Source organism: Salvelinus sp. IW2-2015, linkage group LG18, assembly GCF_002910315.2.
Source record: "Salvelinus sp. IW2-2015 linkage group LG18, ASM291031v2, whole genome shotgun sequence".
In the NCBI taxonomy this organism is placed as follows: domain Eukaryota; kingdom Metazoa; phylum Chordata; class Actinopteri; order Salmoniformes; family Salmonidae; genus Salvelinus; species Salvelinus sp. IW2-2015.
In genome coordinates, this window is record NC_036858.1 from 21,068,800 (window position 1) to 21,094,034 (window position 25,235).

General features: G+C 40.0%; 1 protein-coding gene across 2 annotated transcripts; it reads left to right on the forward strand.

Moving 5' to 3' along the window:
• The first annotated feature begins 205 nt into the window (after positions 1 to 205).
• On the forward strand, positions 206 to 23,512 carry LOC111978685 (zinc finger protein 518A). Of its 2 annotated transcripts, none has more exons than XM_024008894.2 (3): positions 206 to 294; positions 2,422 to 2,503; positions 14,748 to 23,512. In XM_024008894.2, the coding sequence occupies exon 3, from the start codon at positions 14,766 to 14,768 to the stop codon at positions 19,080 to 19,082; it is 4,317 nt and encodes a 1,438-aa protein (XP_023864662.1). In that variant the 5' UTR covers positions 206 to 294; positions 2,422 to 2,503; positions 14,748 to 14,765; the 3' UTR covers positions 19,083 to 23,512. The 2 variants fall into 2 exon arrangements, with proteins under 2 accessions (XP_023864662.1, XP_023864663.1); XM_024008895.2 differs by having other exon boundaries at positions 228 to 279.
• The last annotated feature ends 1,723 nt before the right edge of the window (positions 23,513 to 25,235 follow it).

Sequence of the window (25,235 nt, forward strand, 5' to 3'; positions counted from 1 at the left end):
AATCGTAACATGGTGTTTGTATGTTCACAGATGAAATTTCACGTTCAGTTCATTTTTCACGCAAGGCTTTTCTTATGAACCTAACAATTTATATATGGATCTTCTTACGATTCTAACAATACGTACATTCAACCTTTAGGCAGGTATCTGGCTCCATAGCGGCGGCATGCACAAACAATTGTYCAAACGCCATGATACCAAAGAAGAAGTAGTAGTAGTACCCGGATGGAGCTGTCATGGCCGCCGTCGCTGAGCTGCAAGGCTGAAGAGAAAAGGAAGGTAAATTCATCAACGGTAAACCTTTTTTCCACTGTAATTTTAACAATCGCCAGGGTTTTCATTGCGTCACAGTCGATAATGTCTAAATAAATCATCGCTAACCATARATTTACATTATGAGGCGTTATTTCTGGCGTGGGTGGGGGCAAGCTCTATTTTGTATTTAAATAACCGGTTATTGAACAAGTTCTTACTTTATATTGGGACTCTATAGTGTAGTTATTTGTCAGTATCACGGATGAAGTTAATGAGGTACGTGGAGCAATATAAATTCTCAAGATAAACATTGCCCCATGCTTTCCACTGGTGTTGTAGGCTATACGTCTGCGTTTTTTCAAAGTTAGAGAATGTCGAGTCTGTATAGGTAATGTTAGCTAGCTACCGGAAAAGTACATTTTAAAATTGTATTTTTGTCAAGTAATTTATCTGTTTATCTGTTGTCTGTCTTCCACAAATATTGTTAGTTGTTGCCTGTTGTGAAGTAACGTTAGCTTACTGAGACATAAAATTGTTTGGGGGCACACACTGTACTTATTGTGTCGTTTTGCTTTGATGTGCTGAACGGTGTGGGTATGGATCCGATGTTCTGGCCCATGATGTTCTGTTGGTCGTAGTTTGTAGGATGCAGGGAATAAAAAACATTTCCACAATGAACGTTATCCTAGCTACTTCCTATAGGGACCCTCTTCGATAACAACACACAGACCTACACATTTTGAAGGACATTAGTGTTAATATCATTATGCTATCATATTGTCAAATTAATAAATTTACCACATACTGCTATTAAATTWATATATTTTTCCACAGACAATGTGGTAGAATTAGAGAATAGTTTATGGTTTGGTTGCCTTGTGAAATGCATGCATGAGTTGCATAGGCTAGCTTAATGCAGCAAATGTAGTATTCGTTAGCAGTGAGGATGGAAATGTGTCTTTTGGGATGGTGGCACAACAACTCACTCAGTTATGTCTTCTTTAGTTGTGTAGTGCTGGGACATCACAGAATTTGTAAATCCTGGTGGCTATTTTTTCAAACATGGTCGCCAGCCAATGCTCCAGGGTCAGTTATGCAGTTTTCTTGGTTGGGTCAAAAAAACATGGGTTGTGTGCTAATACCCAACCTTTGAAGGATCCTGTGCAAATAAGTCTGTGACATTAGAAAGCCAGCTATTTAGACTGCCCTTTGTGCTTGTTGACAACTATGTTTTGCCCTAGCAGAATTAAGTTACAATGGCCTTTAAAGTTATAATCAAACCTAAATCCTTMGAGTTGGTTGGCAGTTAGGCTATATTGGAAAATGAGTGTCCTCTTTCAATGCGTGCCTATATCCAGTAATGTGATGTTAAACTTAAAGGTTGAGTAGGCTTGGGCGATACCCCGGTATACGGTATATTCCGTAATTACCTACAGTATGACTTTCAATACCCCCCCCCCAAAAAAACATTTATTTATGTGTGGGGGGGCACCACTGCTGTGTGGGGGTGTGTGGTAAGCCACTGCTTATAACTAGAAGTAAAGTATAACTACAAGACATTTGAAGGTTTGTCAAATACATTATGTCCATCTCAGGGCTCCAGCTATGCATTTGGTTTGCTAACTTGCTAGCTAAGTGGCTAGATGTCAAGATCAAGCTTATTGGTTACAGCAGATGCATCCAATCCCCTCCTGGATCAAGATCCCTGTTGCCTAATTTTTTTAGAAATACTGCCCCTTCTGTGCACATTCGGTAATACCGTAGACCCCGGTATGGTACAGAAACAGTAGGACGGTATGAAAATCTGGATATTGCCCAACCCTAAGGTAGACTAAATAACAATATCGGCCTGACTAACGCAACAACTAAGAGCATGAAGTGTGAGGCTAAACTCCTGCAATATGAAGTGTGAGGCGCTCATCTGCAATATTATTGGTTAATCCTGCTGCTTGTGGCAATGTCACATTGCTGAGTCTCAGTTCAACCGTAATCTGAATCTTACCCTTCATTCAACCATATCGATAGTCTTTACCTTTCATTCAATATTTTCCCAATTTACACAAACAGAATTATGATGACAATAAATGGACATCAAAACCATGTAATCAGTCCACACAATTAATGGAAGCAGTGGTGATGTTAATCATTTTGCAATTTTTCTGACAGCTTGCGGAGCCCATCCCGACATCACCAACCCAGAGGGAGAAGACAGAACATTCATGTTAAGGCTTCCTTGGAAGGGGTAAAGGTAAATTCAAATAGTCATAATAAAAACAAAGGATGTCATTTCTGAGGTTCTTTTTTGTTGAGCAAGTATTCTATTGATGTTCAGTCTTGATACTTTTGTAAAATATGAATTAGGATGTGCATACAACAGACATACAGTAGCTATGTTTCAATCAATTTCAGTCAATGCAGTTTGTCATGCTGTTCATTAATCTTAGTCTGTAAAGCCTACCATAATTTATTATCTGATACAAGGCAATTGCACCAACAAATGTGCATATGCTGTGTGGAATACTGTTTTTCTTTTAGTGGTAACATTGAGATATAGGCCTAATACAGAATTCAGTGTGAAAATAATCTTGATTACAATGAAAAAGCCACAAGAATAAAGCATGAGACCATCTGATCTCACATTGGAACTTTGTGAAGTCATCATTAGCTAGGTTTCCATCCAATTTGCAACAGATTTTCATACGAATATCGTCATTTTCCAACCAGAGGTGATAATTATTGGAAAGGAGCATCAAGCTCATCACTGTGCACTTTCACCACCCTGTGAAGTTCATCTTCATTTATTACATCTGTGGCTTTTCCAAGTCGCAGTGGGAGGACCACACAACATAGCATTGTGTAACTGTAAGTTTACTTTGACATGATAGGTATTATATCAATATTTGTGCATAAAAGCGGGGATGCACAGCCAGGACCGCACACCTCCCCAAAATTCCCAACCAAGGCGACTCATCATACGTGGCTCCTGTTTGGGATGGGCAGTTGACATTATTTTGCTATTCGAATAATATATGCAAAATATGTATATGCGTGAAAAATAAATAAATGCTCAAATCTACCCATAAAATATTTGGAAGCCAATAGTTTGGGGTATACATATACACTATAGACTACAATATTATGCTAAGTTAGTATTGATCATATTGAACAATATTTCTTTATTTTCATTTGCATTCTGTATAGAGGGAGTGCTTTTTACCTAATGTACCCTTTAAGCTCACCTAAGKTAAATGTCAAATTTACAAAAATTGCATTTTTAAATGTATGTTGTTGTAGCAACATAACTTCTGTGACATGCAGGTATGACTGCTAGCATGAAAAACACATATTTTAAATTGGCAAGAAATAGTAATGAATGTTAATGAATATGCTATCATGTGCATATAGCAGCACACTGATCTCTTAATTTGAGATAAATTATGATCACTTATCTGACAATGTTATCTGCGGGTAGCCGCAGATAACATAAAAAAAGCTTTTTTATAGCTTTGAAATTGGCCATTAATGTGAACTTACACAATTGTCAATAACTTAATAAAACATCTGATTAGCTTAGAATAAAATAATTTATGGATATAACATCCAGATGAATTAGTTGAAACATTAAACAGCAGAATACTTTTTATTTTTATTTGAATCCAAAGATTGAAGTGGGCTTAATGGGTACATGGGCTTAAATGCCATGTTGCGAATTACATTTGACAATATAATATACATACACCCTCTGTGGATGGCAAAACAACCCCAAAAAATTTGGGCTGCTAAGAAGAAAATGTGTGAAGCACATGCGCTATTAAGCAATGCRCCCCTCAAGTGCATGATGCAGCCTGTGATTTTACCTAAGACGTTCGTTCAGGTGAAGACTCTGGAGCTGACTGGYGACAACATATGGTGAAGACGCCAGTTTTCCAAACAAGTAACTATTACTCCTAGGCCTGAAGAACTAAAATAATTGTCTCTTATATTTACATGTACATGATTTTTGTTGGTAAAAGGCATGAACTTGGCATTGCTTGCTGGCTTCTGACTTATTCATGCTACTTTACGAGCAGCTGGCAAGCTGGATCAGGCAGTTTTACATGCCAGGGGGAAATTAAATGCTATATTTGCTAAGCTATCCATCTGATTGTTAAAGTTGATAAAATGCCATTAGCTAGCTAGATTGAAACTGCTGAAGAAAAGTTGGCTGTTACCCTAACTCCCACCACCAGTCTGAGTTCACCACCTTAGCTAGTGAAGTAGACTGTAGCTAGGTTTCTAGAAAAAAGCTATATATTTGCTAGCTATAATACTGACCATTCTGAACACTTTTTGTCAAACTGCAGTACTTCMTTCCCCTGCCTGTTTATTGATGCACTGGTGACTGAAAAAGTAGGCAAGAAAAATGCTCCTCTTGATTTCACTGCAAATGTTGTTTTGGTATAATTTGTCAGAATTAACGTGTGCACATTTGCATTAGTTAATTAAGTTACTGACTGACTAGTCTAATTCATGTTTTTGGTGGTGTTTAATTTCAGATGAAGAGGGAGTTAGATCACTAGAAAATCAGCATGCAGTCAGACCAGGGCTCGTATTCCAAAGCATCTCAGATTAGAAATACATATTTTTAAGATTTTTTTTGCCTTTATCGCAATTAGTGATTACATTGACAGGGGGAGCTGGCCCTAGATCACTTTTCCTACTCTGAAGACGCTTTGTGAATACGGGCCCGGGAAGAAAGCTGTTGCCCAATACCAGTCTTTCACCACAGGACCCTAGAGGAAATACAGTCAATGCTTATGAACTGAATGTGTATGTGAATTTCCACATATCAATGACACCAATAAAAGGGTTGAATTGTTCAGCAACATGTGCAGTGAACATGGCTTTGGTGATGAAAGGAACATAATGCATTTATTGTAATCTCCACTGCATGCTATGACATGGGCTTGGATGGTAACACACCTCTTCAAGCTTCCTGACTGAATACTGGGGTTTTCAGTGATTCCAGAAGCAAGGGCCTTACCTGGGAGTACAGCAACAGTCCCACCTCTCGCAGCCATTCTGACATGTATTGTATGTAACCACTTAAATTCATACAAACTGCTACGGACGCAAGCACTGACTAATATTCACTTTGTCCCATTCTTTAATCTTGTCTGGGATATACAGTGCATTCGGGAAGTTTTCAGACCCCTTCCCTTTTTCCACATTTTGTTATGTTACAGCCTTATTCTAAATTGGATTAAATAAAAACAATCCTCATCAATCTACACAAAATACCCCATAATGGCAAAGCAAAAACAGGTTTTTAGACATTTTAGCAAAAAACTGCTTATTTAAGTAAGTATTCAGACCCTTTGCTATGAGACTCAAAATTGAGCTCAGGTGCATCCTGTTTCCATTGCTCATACTTGATGTTCCTTCAACTTGATTGCAGTCCACCTATGGTAAATTCAATTGATTGGACATGCTTTGGGAAAGCACACACGTGTCTATGTAAGTGRATGTCAGAGCAAACACCAAGCCATGAGGTCGAAGGAATTGTCTGTAGAGCTCCGAGACCGGATTGTGTCGAGGCACAGATCTGGGGAAGGGTACCCCAAAAATTCTGCAGCATTGAAYGTCCCCAAGAACACAGTGGCCTCCATTGTTCTTAAATAGGAGAAGTTTGAAACCACCCAGACTCTTCCTAGAACTGCCAAACTGAGCAATTGGGGTAGAAGGGCCTTGTTCAGGGAGGTGACCAAGAACCTCATGGTCAGAAGGACAACCATTTCTGCAGCACGCCACCAATCAGGCCTTTATGGTAGAGTGCAGTAAAAGGCACATGACAGCCCACTTGGAGTTTGCCAAAAGGCACCTAAAGGACACCCGAACCATGAGAAACAAGATTCTCTGATCTGATGAAACCAAGATTGAACTCTTTGGCTTGAATGCCAAGCGTCATGTCTGGAGGAAACCTGGCACCATCCCTACGGTCAAGCATGGTGGTGGCAGCATCATGCTGTGGGGATGTTTTTCATTGGCAGGGACTGGGAGACTAGTCAGGATCAAGGGAAAGATTAATAGAGCAAAGTACAGAAATATCCTTGATGAAAACCTGRTCCAGAGCGCTCAGGACCTCAGATTGGGGTGAAGGTTAATCTTCCAACAGGACAACGACCCTATGCACACAGCCAAGACAACGCAGGAGTGGCCTTGGGATAAGTCTCTGAATGTCCTTTACTACAGGTGGACTCCAATCAAGTTGTAAAAACATCACAAGGATGATCAATGGAAACAGGATGCACCTGAGCTCAATTTTGAGTCTCATAGCAAAGGGTCTGAATACTTATTTACATAAGGTATTTCTGTTTCTAAACCTGTTCGCTTTGTCATTATGCGGTATTGTGTGTAGATTGRGGAAAAACATGAATCCATTTTAGAATAAGGCTGTAACAACATAACAAAATGTGGAAAAAGTAAAGGGGTCTGAATACTTTTCGAATGCACTGTATCTGCCTTGTAAGGCAAAAGTATTCAGATTTCAGTGGAGATCTATTGAGAGCATTGGGTGTTATTTTTCATTTATGCTTGGCTATTCAAAGAATATTTTAACATTGTCAGAATGACATGACCAATGTTGAATATAGGGGAATCCCAGCTTTCCAACTGTGTCAGATTTATTTCTCAGGAGTATTTAGCTTTGGTTTATTAACACACCCGTTCATTTGCAGTTATTCTGTTGTTTTTAGGACGTGACAATGACATTAATAGATGCTATAGTTAATAGATACATTAATAGATGCTAAATAGTTAACTAGCCAGGCTACACAATATGTTTTGAAATGGCCATCTAGTCTGTCTGTTGTCTTATTATTTTATAGCCTACATGCTCTGTCTCTCTCTCTCTCTCGCCCAGTCGCACTGGCACACACAGGTGACTCATACATCTTTACTTTTCCAGGATTTTCATGACCGTACAAACCTTGTTTGCTGACCCAAGTCTTGCTATAACTGGGTAAATAACTCAATAACTAGCAAGGATTATCAGCACTTCGATCTCAAAAGCTTTTGATCTCGGGACCGCAAGTGATTGACAGATCGCCTTTTCAAGGCAATACAATTATATTCTGATGCGATCTGCAGAAATAACTTCTTTTTTTTTAAAAATTTTTTAAAAATCAACCATGTAGACTTAAATGTATATTCTGCTTGTCAAATATTTTTTGGGGACTTGCCCCAGTGTTAATGTCGAACCCTGTCCCACTGAAGGCTACTATCAACTATTAATAAAAGTTGCTCTCTCTAATACACCAGCCACAAGTTTTCAACACAACTTTGAAAATGTCAACTTCTTCAACGAGATGCACAATCATATTTCTCTCCCAAAATAATAGCCGATAACTTTTCAAATTCCTTCATGATTAAATGTGGAATAGTCTGAGTAGTTATTTGTGATGAAATATGTGATGTAACTGCCCCACACTCCAAGGTTGATTATAGTGGGGTAATCAGACCAGATATTTTAATGTTAACCTTTTGACTATATCTCACCGCTTCACTTTAGTAAAACGTTTTAATCCTCTTAAACTACCGCAAAAATAATTTTCTTCATGGGAAAATTACCATATTGTTACTGATTTTATATATTTCATGATTTGAAGTGAATAAATATTCACTTTGTGGACTTGAGTGTGACAATCAGGCATCTGTCACTTAAAGGGTAACTTCATTATCTCCAGCACAATACTAGTGTCAACATATGTGAAAATGGCGCATTTCTAAGTTTTGTAGAAGCAAATTCATTTTTAATGTTACATCTGTCGATATCATCAGTTTAAACATTAATTTAAAAAAAGATTTTCAAACACTATGAGATTTGTGGTGATGTGGGGAGCAAGCAAATATCCGCTCTTGGGCTAGAAACTAGTAGCAGGTTTTGAAAATCCCTTTTTAAATCCTATCCTGTGATGTCACAGAGAAGCATTTTTTTTAGGACCTTTTTAATCACASATCATAGAAATGTGCTGTTTTTAGACACTGGTTTGGTGCTGGAGATCATGAATATGAGGTTGAAAAGTGGCGGAATTGCCCTTTTAGCCCTTTGACATGTACCAACAAACGGGTGTGATCATTCTACAGTGGTCCCTACAGGGTACGCTGAAACCTCTGTTCAGTTTCGATTGATGCAACAGTCAGTGTTTCAGCTGGCCACTTTTTTCACAGAAATATTTTGCACAAACATAGTCCTTACAAAGTTGTCATGAATGGTTTATTTTTGGATGCAATGTTCAGACAGTCACAGAAGTAGCCACAGCATAACGCAATCATCCAAACCGGAAAATGTAGGCTACATTAGTACTAACTCTGGGGAAAGATTGACGTAACGCAGTGGTCATATTTAGCTGACATAAAGCACAATATGAATTAGCTAGTAGCAATTACTATTCACAGTTCATCACATCACGGTTGAGCTCACCATTGTTAAAAATAGAGAAACACTTTGATGTGTAGTAATCCGACGATGGGTAGTTTTCGCGCGCCACCATGTTTTTTTCCCCCACGTCGACCAAAGATAAGAGGAGACAAGATGAGTTTGGTCTGTTTGCAGTATGCATGTTGAAGGGGATGTGTCATCTACTATCATTCACTTCCCTTCATTCACTTCCGGGAAGTTTACTTGAAAGATGTGTGAACCATTCCTTCACCTCATTATAACATCTTTGGTCTGACAGATGTTTACGTGATACCCAGAATGCATTGTATAATGTCAACAAACAGGATTAGCTCATCATAATCAGTACATCCATCAAAAAAATACAGTGGCTTGCRAAAGTATTCTCCCCCTTGACATTTTTCCTATTTTGTTGCCTTACACCCTGGAATTAAAATAGATTTTTGGGGGGTTTGTATCATTTGATTTACACAACATGCCTACCACTTTGAAGATGCTAAATATGTTGTATTGTGAAACAAACAAGAAATAAGACAAAAAAACAGAACTTGAGCGTGCATAACTTTTCACCCCCCCCAAAGTCAATACTTTGTAGAGCCACCTTTTGCAGCAATTACAGCTGCAAGTCTCTTGGGGTATGTCTCTATAAGCTTGGCACATCTAGCCACTGGGATTTTTGCCCATTCTTCAAGGCAAAACTGCTCCAGCTCCTTCAAGTTGGATGGGTTCCGCTTGTGTACAGCAATCTTTAAGTCATACCACAGATTCTCAATTGGATTGAGGTCTGGGCTTTGACTAGGCCATTCCAAGACATTTAAATGTTTCCCCTTAAACCACTCGAGTGTTGKTTTAGCAGTATGCTTATGGTCATTGTCCTGCTGGAAGGTGAACCTCCTTCCCAGTCTCAAATCTCTGGAAGACTGAAACAGGTTTCCCTCAAGGATTTCCCTGTATTTAGCGCCATCCATCATTTCTTCAATTCTGACCAGTTTCCCAGTCCCTGCCGATGGGGAGGGGGGGGGAACATCCCCACAAGCATGATGCTGCCACCACCATCCCCACAGTGAAGCATGGTGTTCTCGGCTTAAAGTGGTCCTATAGACAGATACTCCAATCTCCGCTGTGGAGCTTTGCAGCCTTCAGGGTTATCTTTGGTCTCTTTTGTTGCCTCTCTGATTAATGCCGTCCTTGCCTGTTCCGTGAGTTTTGGTGGGCGGCCCTCTCTTGGCAGGTTTGTTGTGGTGCCATATTCTTTCCATTTAAAAAAYAAAATGGATTTAATGGTGCTCTGTGGGATGTTCAAAGTTTCTGATATTTTTTTATAACCCAACCCTGATCTGTACTTCTCCACAACTTTGTCCCTGACCTGTTTGGAGAGCTGCTTGGCCTTCATGGTGCCGCTTCCTTCGGGATGCCCCTTGCTTAGTGGTGTTGCACCAGATCTTATTTAGGGGCTTCATAGCAAAGGGGTGAATACATATGATCTCACCACTTTTTTCAGTTTGACATTTTTTTTTTTATCTTTGAAACAAGTTTTTTTATATTTCACTTTCAATTTGGACTATATTGTGTATGGCCATTACATGAAATTTACATGATAGGTTGTAATGCAACAAAATAGGAAAAACGCCAAGGGGGATGAATACTTTTGCAAGGCACTATACATACATACATACATACAACCTATAACATACCATACATACATACATACATACAGTGGGGAGAACAAGTATTTGATACACTGCCGATTTTGCAGGTTTTCCTACTTACAAAGCATGTAGAGATCTGTCATTTTTATCATAGGTACACTTCAACTTGAGAGACGGAATCAAACAAAAATCCAGAAAATCACATTGTATGATTTTTAAATAATTAATTAGCATTTTATTGCATGACATAAGTATTTGATCACCTACCAACCAGTAAGAATTTCCGGCTCTCACAGACCTGTTAGTTTTCTTTAAGAAGCCCTCCTGTTCTCCACTCATTACCTGTATTAACTGCACCTGTTTGAACTCGTTACCTGTATAAAAGACACCCGTCCACACACTCAATCAAACAGATTCCAACCTCTCCACAATGGCCAAGACCAGAGAGCTGTGTAAGGACATCAGGGATAAAATTGTAGACCTGCACAAGGCTGGGATGGGCTACAGGACAATAGGCAAGCAGCTTGGTGAGAAGCAACAACTGTTGGCGCAATTATTAGAAAATGGAAGAGTTCAAGATGACATCATCACCCTCGGTCTGGGGCTCCATGCAAGATTTCACCTCGTGGGGCATCAATGATCATGAGGAAGGTGAGGATCAGCCCAGAACTACACGGCAGGACCTGGTCAATGACCTGAAGAGAGCTGGGACCACAGTCTCAAAGAAAACCATTAGTAACACACTACGCCGTCATGGATTAAAATCCTGCAGCGCACGCAAGGTCCCCCTGCTTAAGCCAGTGCATGTCCAGGCCCGTCTGAAGTTTGCCAATGACCATCTGGATGATCAGAGAGGAATGGAGAAGGTCATGTGTCTGATGAGACAAAAAATAGAGCTTTTTGGTCTAACTCCACTCGCCGTGTTTGGGAGGAAGAAGAAGATGAGTACAACCCCAAGAACACCATCCCAACCGTGAAGCATGGAGGTGGAAACATCATTCTTTGGGGATGCTTTTCTGCAAAGGGGACAGGACGACTGCACCGTATTGAGGGGAGGATGGATGGGGCCATGTATCCGAGATCTTGGCCAACAACCTCCTTCCCTCAGTAAGGAGCATTGAAGATGGGTCGTGGCTGGTCTTTCCAGCATGACAACGACACGAAGCACACAGCCATGGAACTAAGGAGTGGCTCCGTAAGAAGCATCTCAAGGTCCTGGAGTGGCCTAGCCAGTCTCCAGACCTGAACCCAATAGAAACACTTTGGAGGGAGCTGAAAGTCCGTATTGCCCGCGGACACCCCGAAACCTGAAGGATCTGGAGAAGATCTGTAGGAGGAGTGGGCCAAAATCCCTGCTGCAGTGTTGCAAACCTAGTCAAGAACTACAGGAAACGTATGATCTCTGTAATTGCAAACAAAAGGTTTCTGTACCAAATATTAAGTCTGCTTTTCGATGTATCAAATACTTATGTCATGCAATAAAATGCAAATGAATTACTTAAAAATCATACAATGTGATTTTCTGGATTTTTGTTTAGATTCCGTCTCATAGTTGAAGTGTACCTATGATAAAAATTACAGACCTCTACATGCTTTGTAAGTAGGAAAACCTGCAAGTTCTCCCCACTGTACATACTGTATGCTACAGTAGAAACAACACAATATACAGAAAATAAGGCACTTGCTTTGATAGGAACGCACACATTTCCAAAGTTATTATTTGTAAGGAAAACAACAATGAAGGCAATGCGTGCACCAGCCAGATAATGTGCCAGACTGTGCCAGACAAATATCTGCGTACTTGTTCTGCGGAAACACTGTGGAAGTGCTTAGGCTCTCCTCCCAGAGAGGATAAGAAAGAAGTTTGTCCGGCTTAGTAAAGCCTCATACTTATATAGTTTGAACATTGAAACGGCTACTTCTATGTGAAATAATGAGGCGGAACACCACTAAATTCAAACTGTTAGAAAATTCATTTTGTTAGAAAATAATTTGAAATTGACAAATTGAAACAATTAGCAGGCAGCGCAGGTTATCTATAGGCTAACTGTCTTGTTGCGTAACAATCACATTTTGGAAAAGTGAGTGCATTCTGACATCACGTGCATAAAACAACTCACGCTGGGGCGACCGTTAGAGATATTTGGATTTCACACGTGAAAAGGTCAAGTGTACACCTGTTTGAATGTAAGTAATAGAGCCTTGTAAAATCATTTTATAAAAAAATATATATATATATATTTTCCCCCCAAGTTTGGGTGTCTGTTTTGTTTTTCCCAGGTTATGGTTTTTAGTCACATAAACACACCGTTTGTTTACTAGAAGAACATCCAATTTCGTTGTGCTTTAAGCATTGTTGTGGACTTAAAACATCTGGAAACTACCTTGGAGGTCTAGGAAAAATCAAAGAAATTTAGATTTTGGGGTGCAGTTACCCTTTTAATGCATGTGTGCATCAGCAAATTAATGTTTGTTTAGCTATGTTTCTGTAACGGTTGTGATGTGTTTGCAAAACAAATGGCCACTGGATTGATGCAAATAATCACGATATCATTCTGCCAGGTAGGCATAGGCTAGCTAATTTCTAGTTAACATTTTAATTGAGAATGTTTTTGAGAAAGCCTTTCCTTCTCTACCAGAAGATGATTGTCATTAGCATACACAAAGTTACCACAGACACAAATTTTAAATAGGTTATTTTGTAAAAATTTATGAAAACAAACATTTTGGTTCTTGGTATAAATTTAAGGTTAGGCATACGTTTAGCAGTGTGATTAAGGTTAGGTTTAAAAACAAATTTTAAGAAGATAAATTGTAGAATAGGCAGGCTTTATGACTTTGTAGCTGTGGTAACCAGTGATGACCAAAATGTAGGCATAGTCAATCGATGTATATGCGTTGGGCATGAACGCGGGAGGTTGAGACTTTGGAGGCAATAAACAGTGGGGAAATTGATTGGCAAAATTCAGAATGACGGCTACAGCACATAGCCTTCCTAAGTCATGGAAGGGTAATGCCTTATCAAGTCTTTTGAACACACTCCTTTGATTTTAACTGACATCCAGATCTTCATCACTTAACATTTTAAGATTGATTTTGATATCCTTTTAAAGCTTACAAAGAGGGTTGTCAAACTATTTTTAAATGTCTTAGTTTTGATCTCTGTTTTAACATGTACTCCTGTTTGTATTTTCTTTTGAAAGGTTGTGGTGTCAGGTGTCCATCAGATGCAAAGCCATGTGATTAAGATTTCCAAATCCGCTGATGATTTGGACCCTTGTTTTGGTGTTGTGCCTGCCATCGGTTGTTGAACTGCATAAACTTGAATTCAGGGTGTCAGGTCTCAGCTATATGACTAAAGCTAGTATGTTTGTTCATGTCTTGAAGGATCATGTTACACTTTTTTTTATGAAGCTTTTTTTTAAGAACAATGCAATAATTTGAAACATTGTTCCCTTGTCATGTGAGACTCCTTCCTACTTAGCATTAATATAGCGTTCATATCAGCTTTTTGAATGGTTTTGATTTCCTTAAACTAAAGTGATAGCAGGTTTTCCTTTTAGGATTTTACCTGGACTCTGTCCATTTGAAGTAATAGGCATACCAGCAAAGTAATATGAGTTGTAATGTTATTTCTGAAAAATCCACTGAACATTATCTACTGTGTCCGAATCATTGTGTTGGGTCAAGTCGGCTGAGCCTTTTAGCCTGCAGCAATATGTCCATTATTATATTGCTTGATTCAATTGAGGTTTTTAAAGAAGCACTATGCAGAAATCGCTTTGCCATTTCCTGATTGCTAAATTTCTAATAGTTTAGCAACCAGGAAACGGTGCAAAAATATTGTATTTTCAGCGCCGGAAGTAAAAGACGCAAAAACAAAACTTAAGAACGGGAAGCACAGAAATGGCGCATACAGAACAGATCTATCGCTTCTTAGACTTGCTTTCTATGAGAATGACAGATCTATTACACACATTTCTATGTGAATTTGGTAGTGTCGCCCACAGTTACATATTGCAGGTTTAAGTCAGAACCGGAGCCATTCAAGAACAGCTGTAACATCAGTAGAAACTGTGCTTGTCAGTTAGTAATTCTGTAACAAATCACACAATACATTGAATAGATTCCATAGAGGGTCAAGTAATTATAAGCATAAGTAACCATTTATTTTTGTCCACAAACATGATTTACAATTTCTTTTTCAAATTTGTGAAGTGACAAAAATCCTGATTTTTAGTTTTCACACAATTTCTCCATTGACACCAATGCCTGATTTGCAAGGTCAGTCAGAATTCCCAAGTTGTGATTGACTGACTGTTCAATCAAAGGCGGTTTCCGTAGTGAGAAAGATGTCTTGTGCTGGTAGATTGCATCTTTGTGACACTCGTTTCTCTTGTCCATAGGAGCCTGTATATTGAAGCATGGAAGAGGACCTGATGACACAGGATGATCCCGCTGAAAGCCATGATTACATCATGGAGGCTGAGGAAGAAAAGGAATCCACAAAGGCCCACACAGACCAGATGGCAGGTCAATCTTCTGTGTTGCCATGTAGTGACCAATGTGACCCCGATGAAACATCTGAAGAGTCGGGTAGTTACAAGACATCCAGAAAAGCATCTAAGAAGTCCCCATGTAAAATACAGCAGGGTGCAGTCTTCTCTGGGAAAATACTTAGCTTTGGGTGTTCAGAGTGTAAGGGTGAAGCCACCTACAGCCCCAATGACCTCCTCAAACATTTTCAGGGGGCCCACAAGGGAACCCTGCCGACGTATCCGTGTGACTTGTGTGGCTTTGCCACAAATGAGTTCCCTGCACTTCAGCGCCATCGGATCGGGCACAGGAACACTTTAGTCACATGTGAGATCTGTAATGATGATGTACAGTACTCTCTCCTCATGCTCACTAGACACTATATCATGTCTCACAGCCAGAATGGCCACTTTCACTGTGAAAAATGTGAATTTTCAACAGTTGACGCAGGAACATTTGTGCAGCACATTCATCATCACAATGAGAGCCAGCTCAAATGTGTGAAATGTCAACATGTGAGCTCTAACCGAGGTGAGCACCAGAGGCACCTAAAACTCTACTCGGGTACCTTCCCCTTCACGTGTCTGGTCTGTGGATATGGGGCAGCACGGAGAGAATACCTCACAAAGCACATGGTAACTGTCCATGGTGAGGAGGCAGACAAGAAAAATGTATCGAGATCAACGGAGGACAGCAACAATACCCTGGCAAACTCCTCTGCAGGATTAAAACTCCTGCTGAAGAAAAGCCTTGCTGCAGGTGGTCAATCAAAGGAATCCCAGTGGATGTCAAAACTGAATTCTCTTCCTGGAGTGGGTTTACATAACCAAAATGGAAGGGTGCTGAAACCAGAGAAAACATTGGAGGAATCCCAACAGTTCCATGAAAGGGCTGTAGGCGTGAAAAAGGACAGTAAGAAGTGGTTCAAAGGCGCTCTTAAGAATGAGCAACAAATTGACTCCCAGGCTGTATCATCTATACCACCACCAAAGACCCAGGAAAGTTTTGATAGTCATGGGGCTGACGACCTAAACCCCAACAACACCAATGGACTAACTGTTCTCATGGTCAAAAATAAAATCTCTATTCCACCTAACTGTACTACAAAAGTGATGGGCTTCAAGATGGTTGATGGTAAAAAGCATTTAGTTCTCAAAGTTATACCAACAGCAAAGCTGGAGTTCTCAGCAGAAAATGACATTTTATCTACAGGGCAAGAAGTGGGCTGCCCAATGATAGGCACTAACTCTGATGGAAGTAAATGCTCAGACTCGACTGAAAATGGGGAAAATACTAGCTCCCCTTACTTGGCTGTTCTAAGCCCCTCAGGGACTGATAGCGATGCTGCAATTTCAGTACAAGTGAAGCCAGAGGAAGAGGACGTTAGCATTGAGGAGACATTGCCCATACTGGAGAAACTAGCACAGAAAGCAAAAAACYCAGTGGAGAAGAGGATTGATAAACAACATACGTTTAAGGGTGACCAGATTCCTTCCTTGGCAGTTTTTCCAATGACTAAAGAGTCGGATCACGCCACGATTGAGAACGGTAAACTGAGTAACAATACAGCAGACAAAATGTCTGCTTATTCAAGCCCTAATGTGACTGCTGTGGAGCTCCTCCCAGCCAAAATACTCACAGATAATACCATGCCTTCTGAATCAGCTTATGAGACCATGCTTCCCAAACCAGTTTCTGAAGAGACGATCAACATGCTTGGAGTTGGTGACATGAGTACAGCTACTGCTGATAATTTCAGTGACCCCATCAATGGAAATTCCTCTCGGCCCAAAGGAGAGACGTTACCCTCCAATGACAAACCTAAGACTCCCTCAGAACCCATGACTGGTGACATCCAACCTTCTGATGATACTGCTGAGAAGACTCATTCAGTTATCAAGGAGATGGATCCTTCTGATTCTACTTCCGATAAGATAAATTCCAGTGTGGCTGCTAAGACTAAAACTGAAACTTTATCGCCAGATCTGACGGCCCAACTGGAGTCACACCCAGCTGAATTTGTCAACTCCAGAGAGACTGATATTAATGCTGAAAATCAGAATTCTCCCAACCAAGAGTTGTTTAGTTTTCATAATTACTCAAAGGAAACATCAAGCATTTCCTCCAACTCAACACAACCTTGTGAAAATCCATCAGAGCTTTCGACAGAGGATGAAAGTGTTTGGATGAAAGAATGGAGTTTGACATTGGCTGCATCCCCACAACCTACAGATGAGTGGTCTGGAAATGGGGAAACGGAGACAGAGAATGCAATGGAAAGAGTGTCAGACCGTGACGTTGAGGTCGATGAGTGCATAGCTACTGTAGAGGATCTGGCCACCCCAGTGGAAACTGAGAAGGCAAATCATGGACACTCTTGGTCTACACACCAAGTCCAACCTACTGTAAAAATGGAGGAGTGTGTTCCTTTGTCGGAAAGGGCAACAGGAAGCATAAGTAGTTTGGCCGTCTTGGGTCGCATACTGGAGGAGCATTCGGATGCTATCATTAGCCACCAGCTTGAAAAAGATAGAATAGGCTGCTCAGCTGCCAGCCACGATTCTGTCAAGCCACCTAAGACTATGCTAAGGATCCTTAAATCGGCAGAGGGAAAGCAGCAGATGTTGTTACACACTGCAAAGAACCGGTATGCTGTACCTGTGCAGCTCCAAGGCAACCCAGGGTTCAAGCTGATAACCAAATCTACTCCTCATATCAATGTGTCCTATGTTAAGCCAGGAATTGAAAGACAGAATAAAACCACAGGGCTGGCACTCACCCTCAATGGTGGAAGTTTCAGCATTCTAGGACAGACTGTAGGTGCTAGTGAAAAAGGTGCTAGGCTGTTGTCTGCTGTTCAGCCTGGATCTAGCACTAGTGCAAGCCATTACCTACTCAACAGCACATCTCTTAAAGGTCCTCTTGTCTTGTCAGGTGCAGCACATAGTTCTACTGGAGAAAATACCATAAAGTCACCGCAGACTTGTTACTTAGTCCAGAGGCCAGTCCCTGTAGATCAGGCCCCCCACAATGCTGGTAACAAATTGGCACGTTTAAGCTCTCAGTCTCCACTTTTGTCCCGTCCAGTTCTGGCAATGTCTGCAAACTCAGTGAACAGATCCACTGCATTACACACTGGGCGACAAGCCTTCTTGGTTAGGTATATCTCTACAGCTAAGTCAGGGATGCTTATTAATAGTCCTGATGGGAAGTCTGTGAACCAGAAAGGTCAACCTAATGAAAGTAGGGGACATAAAGTTGTATATAAGATAGTCAGAACTGCCAATGGTAGTGCGTTCCTTTCTGGTGGTGCACATTCCTCAGCCAACAAGCCCATTTATCTGGCCACAAATTCTACACCGATGCCGTGTTTTCTGATGTCATCAAATAAAGTCTCAACCGGAGTGAAAAAACTGATATCCATACAAAATGCCTCCCACAACCCTGTCACGGCCTCACAGCTCTCAAATCTTCTTTCCCCCCAATCCAACTTGCAAGGTAGGGTCAGGCAGATAACGGACGTAGGTCTGAATAAACACCCCCTTGACCCAAGGCCAGGTCGCCAGCTAAGTCAAAGGAAGAGGCGCAGGAAAGCATTGTGTGATGAACTCCCAGAGCACTTGACTAAAGCGAGGAGGCTCTCGAGCAAGGCGGTAACTGAAAAAGGGTCTCCCTTGCTCTGGGAGCCTGTACCCAAAGATGCAGAGAGGACACTGAGACTGTATCCTTTCAGTTCACTACAGGAGATTAAGTGCCCTCGCCGAAATCAGCCGGTGGTTGTTCTCAACCATCCTGATGCAGACATTCCTGAAGTGGCCAGTATCATGAGCTCCGTCAACAGGTATAAAGGTGCTGTTTCCAAGGTGGTACTGTCCCAAAAGACGGTTCAAGCTCTGGCTGAACTCTGCCCAGCCGGACTTCTAGGGAAAAGCTCCAAGGCTAAATGTCCCTCGTCACAAAGCAGTGGCTCCAGACTTCAGACTTCAAAAAGCAGAGTCCGAGAGCGATTTCTGTTGAAACTGAAGTTTAGAAAGTCTAGCAGGAAAAAGTATGAGGTGGTGAAGTCCTTATTTAGAGGTACAGAGAGGTCATCAATGTTCGCCTGCTGGTTTTGTGGTCGACTCTTCAAGAACCAAGAGGAGTGGATTGGCCACGGCCAGCGGCATCTCATGGAAGCAACCAGAGACTGGAATAAGCTGTTTTAAAGCTGTTACAAAACCCCTGGATTGGCCCACATACCGTCCTATAGAGTGGAACAAATGGAGAGGTTAAAGCATTTTTTAAATTACTTATCAGTATACTTTATTCTTATAACGCTTTATATTCCCATAAATGCCCTATTAGCTATGATTGAATCACGGTTTTTGAGGTTGTTGATGTGTGGTGTAAGCTGAAACACGTACCAGTCAAGTTTGGACACACCTACTCATTCAAGGGTTTTTCTTTATTTTAATATTTTCTAAATTGTACAATAATAGGGAAGACATCAAAACTATGAAATAACACATATGGAATCATGTAGTAACCAAAAAAGTGTTAAAACAAATCAAAATATATTTTATATTTGAGATCCTTCAAAGTAGCCACCCTTTGGCTTGATTATAACTTTGCACTCTCTTGGRATTCTCTCAACCAGCTTCACCTGAAATGCTTTTTCCAACAGTCTTTAAGGACTTCCCACATAGGCTGAGCACTTGTTGGCTGCTTTTCATTCACTATGTGGTCCAACTCATCCCAAATTATCTCAATTGGGAGGCCAGGTCATCTGATGCAGCACTCCATCATGCTCCTTCTTGGTCAAATAGCCCTTACACAGCCTGGAGGTGTGTTGGATCATGGTCCTATTGAAAAACAAATGATAGTCCCACTAAGCGCAAACCAGATGGGATGCTAACCCTAACCATGCTGGTTGTGTGCCTTGAATTCCAAATTAATCACTGACAGTGTCACCAGCAAAGCGCCGTCACACCACCTCCATGCTTCACGGTGGGAACCCCACAATGTGGAGATCATCCGTTCACCTGCTCTGCTTAGAGCAGGTGAACGGATGATCTCCACATGTGGTTGGAACCAATCATCTCAAATTTGGACTCATCAGACTAAGGACAGATTTTCCCCAGTCTAAAGTCCATTACTCGTGTTTCTTGGCCCAAGCAAGTCTCTTCTTATTATTGGTGTCCTTTAGTATTGTTTTTTTTGCAGCAATTGGTCCATGAAGGCCTGATTCACGCAGTCTCCCTGAACAGTTTAGGTTGAGATGTGTCTGTTACTTGAACTCTGAAGCATTTATTTCGGCATAAATTTCTGAGGCTGGTAACTAATGAACGTATTCTCGGCAGCAGAGTTAACTCTGGTTCTTCCTTTCCTGTGGCGGTCCTCATGAGAGGCAGTTTCATCATAGCGCTTGATGTTTTTTCAACCGCACTTGAAGAAACTTTCAAAGTTCTTGACATTCCGGACCTTCATGTCTTAAATGATGGACTGTCGTTTCCCTTTACTTATTTGAGCTGTTCTTGCCATAATATGGACTTGGTCTTTTACCAAATAGGGCTATCTTCTGTCTACCACCCCTACCTTGTCACAACAGATTTGCTCAAATGCATTAATTTTTGGGAAAGATGGAACGCTAACGCCCCATCTCGACAACAAAAACGATTTCCCTCTGGTTTCTGCCTGCCAAATCAGTTCTGTTATACTCACAGACATGATTGTAACAGTTTTAGAAACTTCCGATTTTTTTCTAACCAATACTACCAATTATATGCATATCCTAGCTTCTGGGCCTGAGTAACAGGCAGTTTACTTCTGAATACTGCCCCCTAGCCCTAAGAAGTTTTCAGAAGGGAAGGAATTCCACAAATTAACTTAGCGTCCCACATATCCCAGAGAAGTTAACGTCCCACTTGGCCAAAAGCAAGTAAAAATGCAGAGCGCCAAATTCAAATAAATTACAATAAATATCKAACTTTCATGAAATCACACATGCAATACACCAAATTAAAGCTACACTTGTTGTGAATCCAGCCAACATGTCAGATTTCAAATAGGCTTTTCGGCGAAAGCAGACGATGCTATTATCTGAGGATAGCACCATAGTAAACAAAGAGAGAAGCATATTTCAACCCTGCAAGCGCGACACAAAACGCAGAAATAAAAATATAATTCATGGCTTACCTTTGACGAGCTTCTGTTGTTGGCACTCCAATATGTCCCATAAACATCACAAACGGTCCTTTTGTTCGATTAATTCCGTCGATATATATATATATCCAAAATGTCCATTTATTTGGCGCGTTTGATCCAGAAAAACACCGGTTCCAACTTGTGCAACGTGACTACAAAATATCTCAAAAGTTACCTGTAAACTTTGCCAAAACATTTCAAACTACTTTTGTAATACAACTTTAGGTATTTTTTAACGTAAATAATCAATAAAATTGAAGACGGGATGATCTATGTTCAATACAGGATTAAAACCAACTGTAGCTAGCTTTCTGGTCACGCGCCTCTATCTAACAGTACACTACAAGTGACCCTCGTTCAAGATGGCCGTACTTCTTCATTACACAAAAMAAAAAACCTCAACCAATTTCTAAAGACTGTTGACAAACAGTGGAATCGGTAGGAACTGCAAGAAGGTCAATTGGAAATCTGGATTCCCAATGAAAAGCTATTGAAAAGAMTGACCTCAAAAAAACTAAAAATAAATCTGAATGGTTTGTCCTCGGGGTTTCGCCTGCTAAATAAGTTATTTTATACTCACAGACATGATTCAAACAGTTTTAGAAACTTCAGAGTGTTTTCTATCCAAATCTACTAATAATATGCATATCTTATCTTCTGGGGATGAGTAGCTGGCAGTTGAATTTGGGTATGCTTTTTATCCAAATGTGAAAATGCTGCCCCCTATCCTAGAGAAGTTAAGGCACACCTGTTAATTGAAATGCATTCGCCGTGACTACCTAATGAAGCTGGTTGAGAGAATACCAAGAGTGTGCAAAGCTGTCATCAAGGCAAACGGTGGCTACTTTGAAGAATCTCAAATATMAAATATATTTTTATTTGTATAACACTTTTTGTTGGTTACTACATGATGATTTCATGGTTTTAATGTCAGAACTATTATTCTACAGTGTAGAATATAGTAAAAAAAATACCTGGAATGAGTAGGTGTGTCCAAACTTTTGACTGGTACCGAATGTGGTTTGTGTATAATATAAGAATATATACATATGACTTAACCCTTTACACTCGTGGGAATTGGCCAATATGGATAGGGCTAAATTGAAATGTTTCTTATTTCTTCTATATGAGAATGCATAACTATAGTAGCAATTGAAAGGGAACAGTTTGACGATCATGGGAAAATTATTAGACCAAAGGTGAGGACAACAGTTCACCTGACAGTCCACTGTTGACTGTTGAGTTACTTTCTCTGCATTTGTTGATAATAAAATCTGAAAATACTCTGGAAAATACATTCAATAACATAAGAATATTCCTGGAAAATGTGGGGTTGGTGCAACATAAGACAAAGAAGTTGGAGACACCAGTTAGTCCTCTAAGTGGCCACACACCTCTCCAAAGTGTGCACAGTTCCTAAGTAATTTCAATACTCTTTTATGACTCAAAGAAATCTTCAACTATAAGGTGCTTTTTTTTTAGCTTCGCCTAACTGTGCCATTTGAGGAACTAGAGCAAGCACACTTTTAGTTTTGTTTAGAACACAACCCTGTCTTCCTGCAATCACACAAAACTGTTGTTTACGCAATCCAAAAACGGTCCATTATAAATCGCGATCTGGGTCAGGTGGGCATCATTTGAAAGCTTGTTCTATTTCCAGCATGACTAGCTTAGTTATAAAATACAATATTGCAGTGTTGGGCTTTCACAATACAATTCAGGGAAAACGATCACAACGTCTTGTTGCGTGAGGTGCTCAAGTTCAGTACTGCTGTCAGTCAAAACCTATACAGCGCTGTGAAGCGCAGAGCCAGAGCTCTGACGTCATGTATAACATGTTACTGTACAGCCACTGCCTTTCAATGTAGGTGTTTATCAGTGCCCAAATCTGCCATTTTCAACCCGTATACAGGTACGAGTGTAAAGGGCTCCCCTCTCATATGTATGTACAGATGGAATTGAACTGTGAAGACTGGGCACACTGTAATAGAGCATATTTGAGAGAGCACTGGTTTTAGAGGGAGACATTGTTGATGACTTATTTTTGTATTCAGAAATATACCAAATTACTCAGGTGATTTCATATTCTCTGATTCAACTAATCTGGTTTGTAACATAAGCTATTCTTTAACATTTATCTGCTTTTCATAGGTTTAGAGAGCATTGTGCGGTAATTGTTTCCTTTTATTTATTCCCTGTATTACTTCCATTCATAAGGTCAGAACTTAATTTGTAAACCTGAAATCCAAGCATTTTGTTTTTCATGTTCTCTTCAGATTTTAGTTTTGTTTTACTAGTATACAAATAGGCTAAATGTTTTTTTTGTAGCAGATAGTGACTTCAGAAAGTATTCACACCCTTTGACTTTTTTAAACTTTTTTGTGTTACAGACTGAATTTAAAATAGATTACATTTAGATTTTTTTACAAATTAATTGAAAATGAAAAGCTGAGATGTCTTGAGTCAATAAATGTTCATCCCCTTGATGGCAAGTCTCTAAGTTCAGAAGTAGAAATGTGCTTAAGTCACATAAGTGCAATAGTTAAAAAAAAAAAAAAAAGACTACCTCATCTCTGTACCCCACACATACAGTTATCTGTAAGGACCCTCAGTCGAGTATTGCATTTCAAACACAGATTTAACTACAAAGACCAGGGAAGTTTTCCAAGGCCTCGCAAAGAAGGGCACCTATTGGTAGATTGATAAAAAAAGAATAAAAMCAGACATTGTATATCTCATGGTGAAGTTATTAATTACACTTTGGATATTGTATCAATACACCCAGTCACTACAAAGGTAGAGGAGATTTTGCTAAGTTGCCGGAGAGGAAACCGCTCAGGGATTTCACCATGAGGCCAATGATGACTTTCAAACAGTTACAGAATTTAATGGCTGTGTTAGAACTGATGGATTGACAACAMTGTAGATACTCCACAATGTTAAACTAGTTAACAGAGTTAAAAGAAGGAAGCCTGCACAGAATAAACATATTCCAAAACATGCATCTTGTTTGCAACAAGGCACTAAAGTAATACTGCAAAATGTGGCAAAGCAATTCCCTTTTTGTCCTGAATACAAAGTGTTATGTTTTGGGCAAATCCAATAAAACACATTACCACTCTCCATATTTTCAAGCATAGTGATGGCTGCATCATGTTATGGCTATGCTGGTCATCATTAAGGACTGGGGAGTTTTTCCTGGATAAAAAAAGAAACGGAATGGAGCTAAGCACAGGCACAATACTAGAGGAAAGCTTGGTTGTTTGCTTTTCATCAGACACTGTGAGATTAAATTCACCTTTCAGCAGGACAATGATGTAAAACATAAGGCCAAATCTAGTGGCAGAGTTTTGACTTAAATCTGCTTGAAAATCTAGGCTAGACCTAAAAAAGGGTTGTTTAGCAATGATCAACAACCAATTTGTCTTAACTACATTGTTGGTTAAGGGCTTGTAAGTAAGCATTTCATTGTAAGGTCTACCTGTTGTATTTGGTGCATTTGACAAATAAAATACAATTTGAATTTAGCAGAGCTTGAAGAATTTTGTAAAGAATAATGGGCAACTGTTGCACAATCCAGGTTTGGAAAGCTCTTAGAGATGTATCCATAAACACTTGTATCTGTAAACGCTGTCAAAGGTGATTGTAACATGTTTGAGAAGTTGTAAACCTTTTTGTATCTTAGACTTACACAATGTAGATTGCTGACAAAATAAGGACAATTTGAATCCACTTATATCCCATTTTGTAACAACAAATGTGGAAAAAGGGGTGTGAATAAATTCTGAAGACACTGTACATACATTCTGGTTTGTCTCACTATTTTACCCATTTCTGGGATGACATAGATGTTTTAGCTTCTTTTACTGCAACACAATGCCATTGTCTAATCTCTTAATTGTCAGTGCTTGACTTAAGCATTACTCATCACATACTTATGTTGAGTTTAGCTCTCTTAACATTTTTCTTTTTTTCACATCCTTGTTCAGTATGAAAGAATAACTCAACTGATCAATTAATGCATGAGTGATACTTTACGATAAATTGAGGATATTGAGAAAACGTTATAAAATGAGTAAGATCTCACTTTATGGGGATTCGCTCTAGCGGATTCACTAACGGAAGTACCAATCACAATGTCTGTTGGTGGCGAATGAGGTGAGCACCTCCCCTTC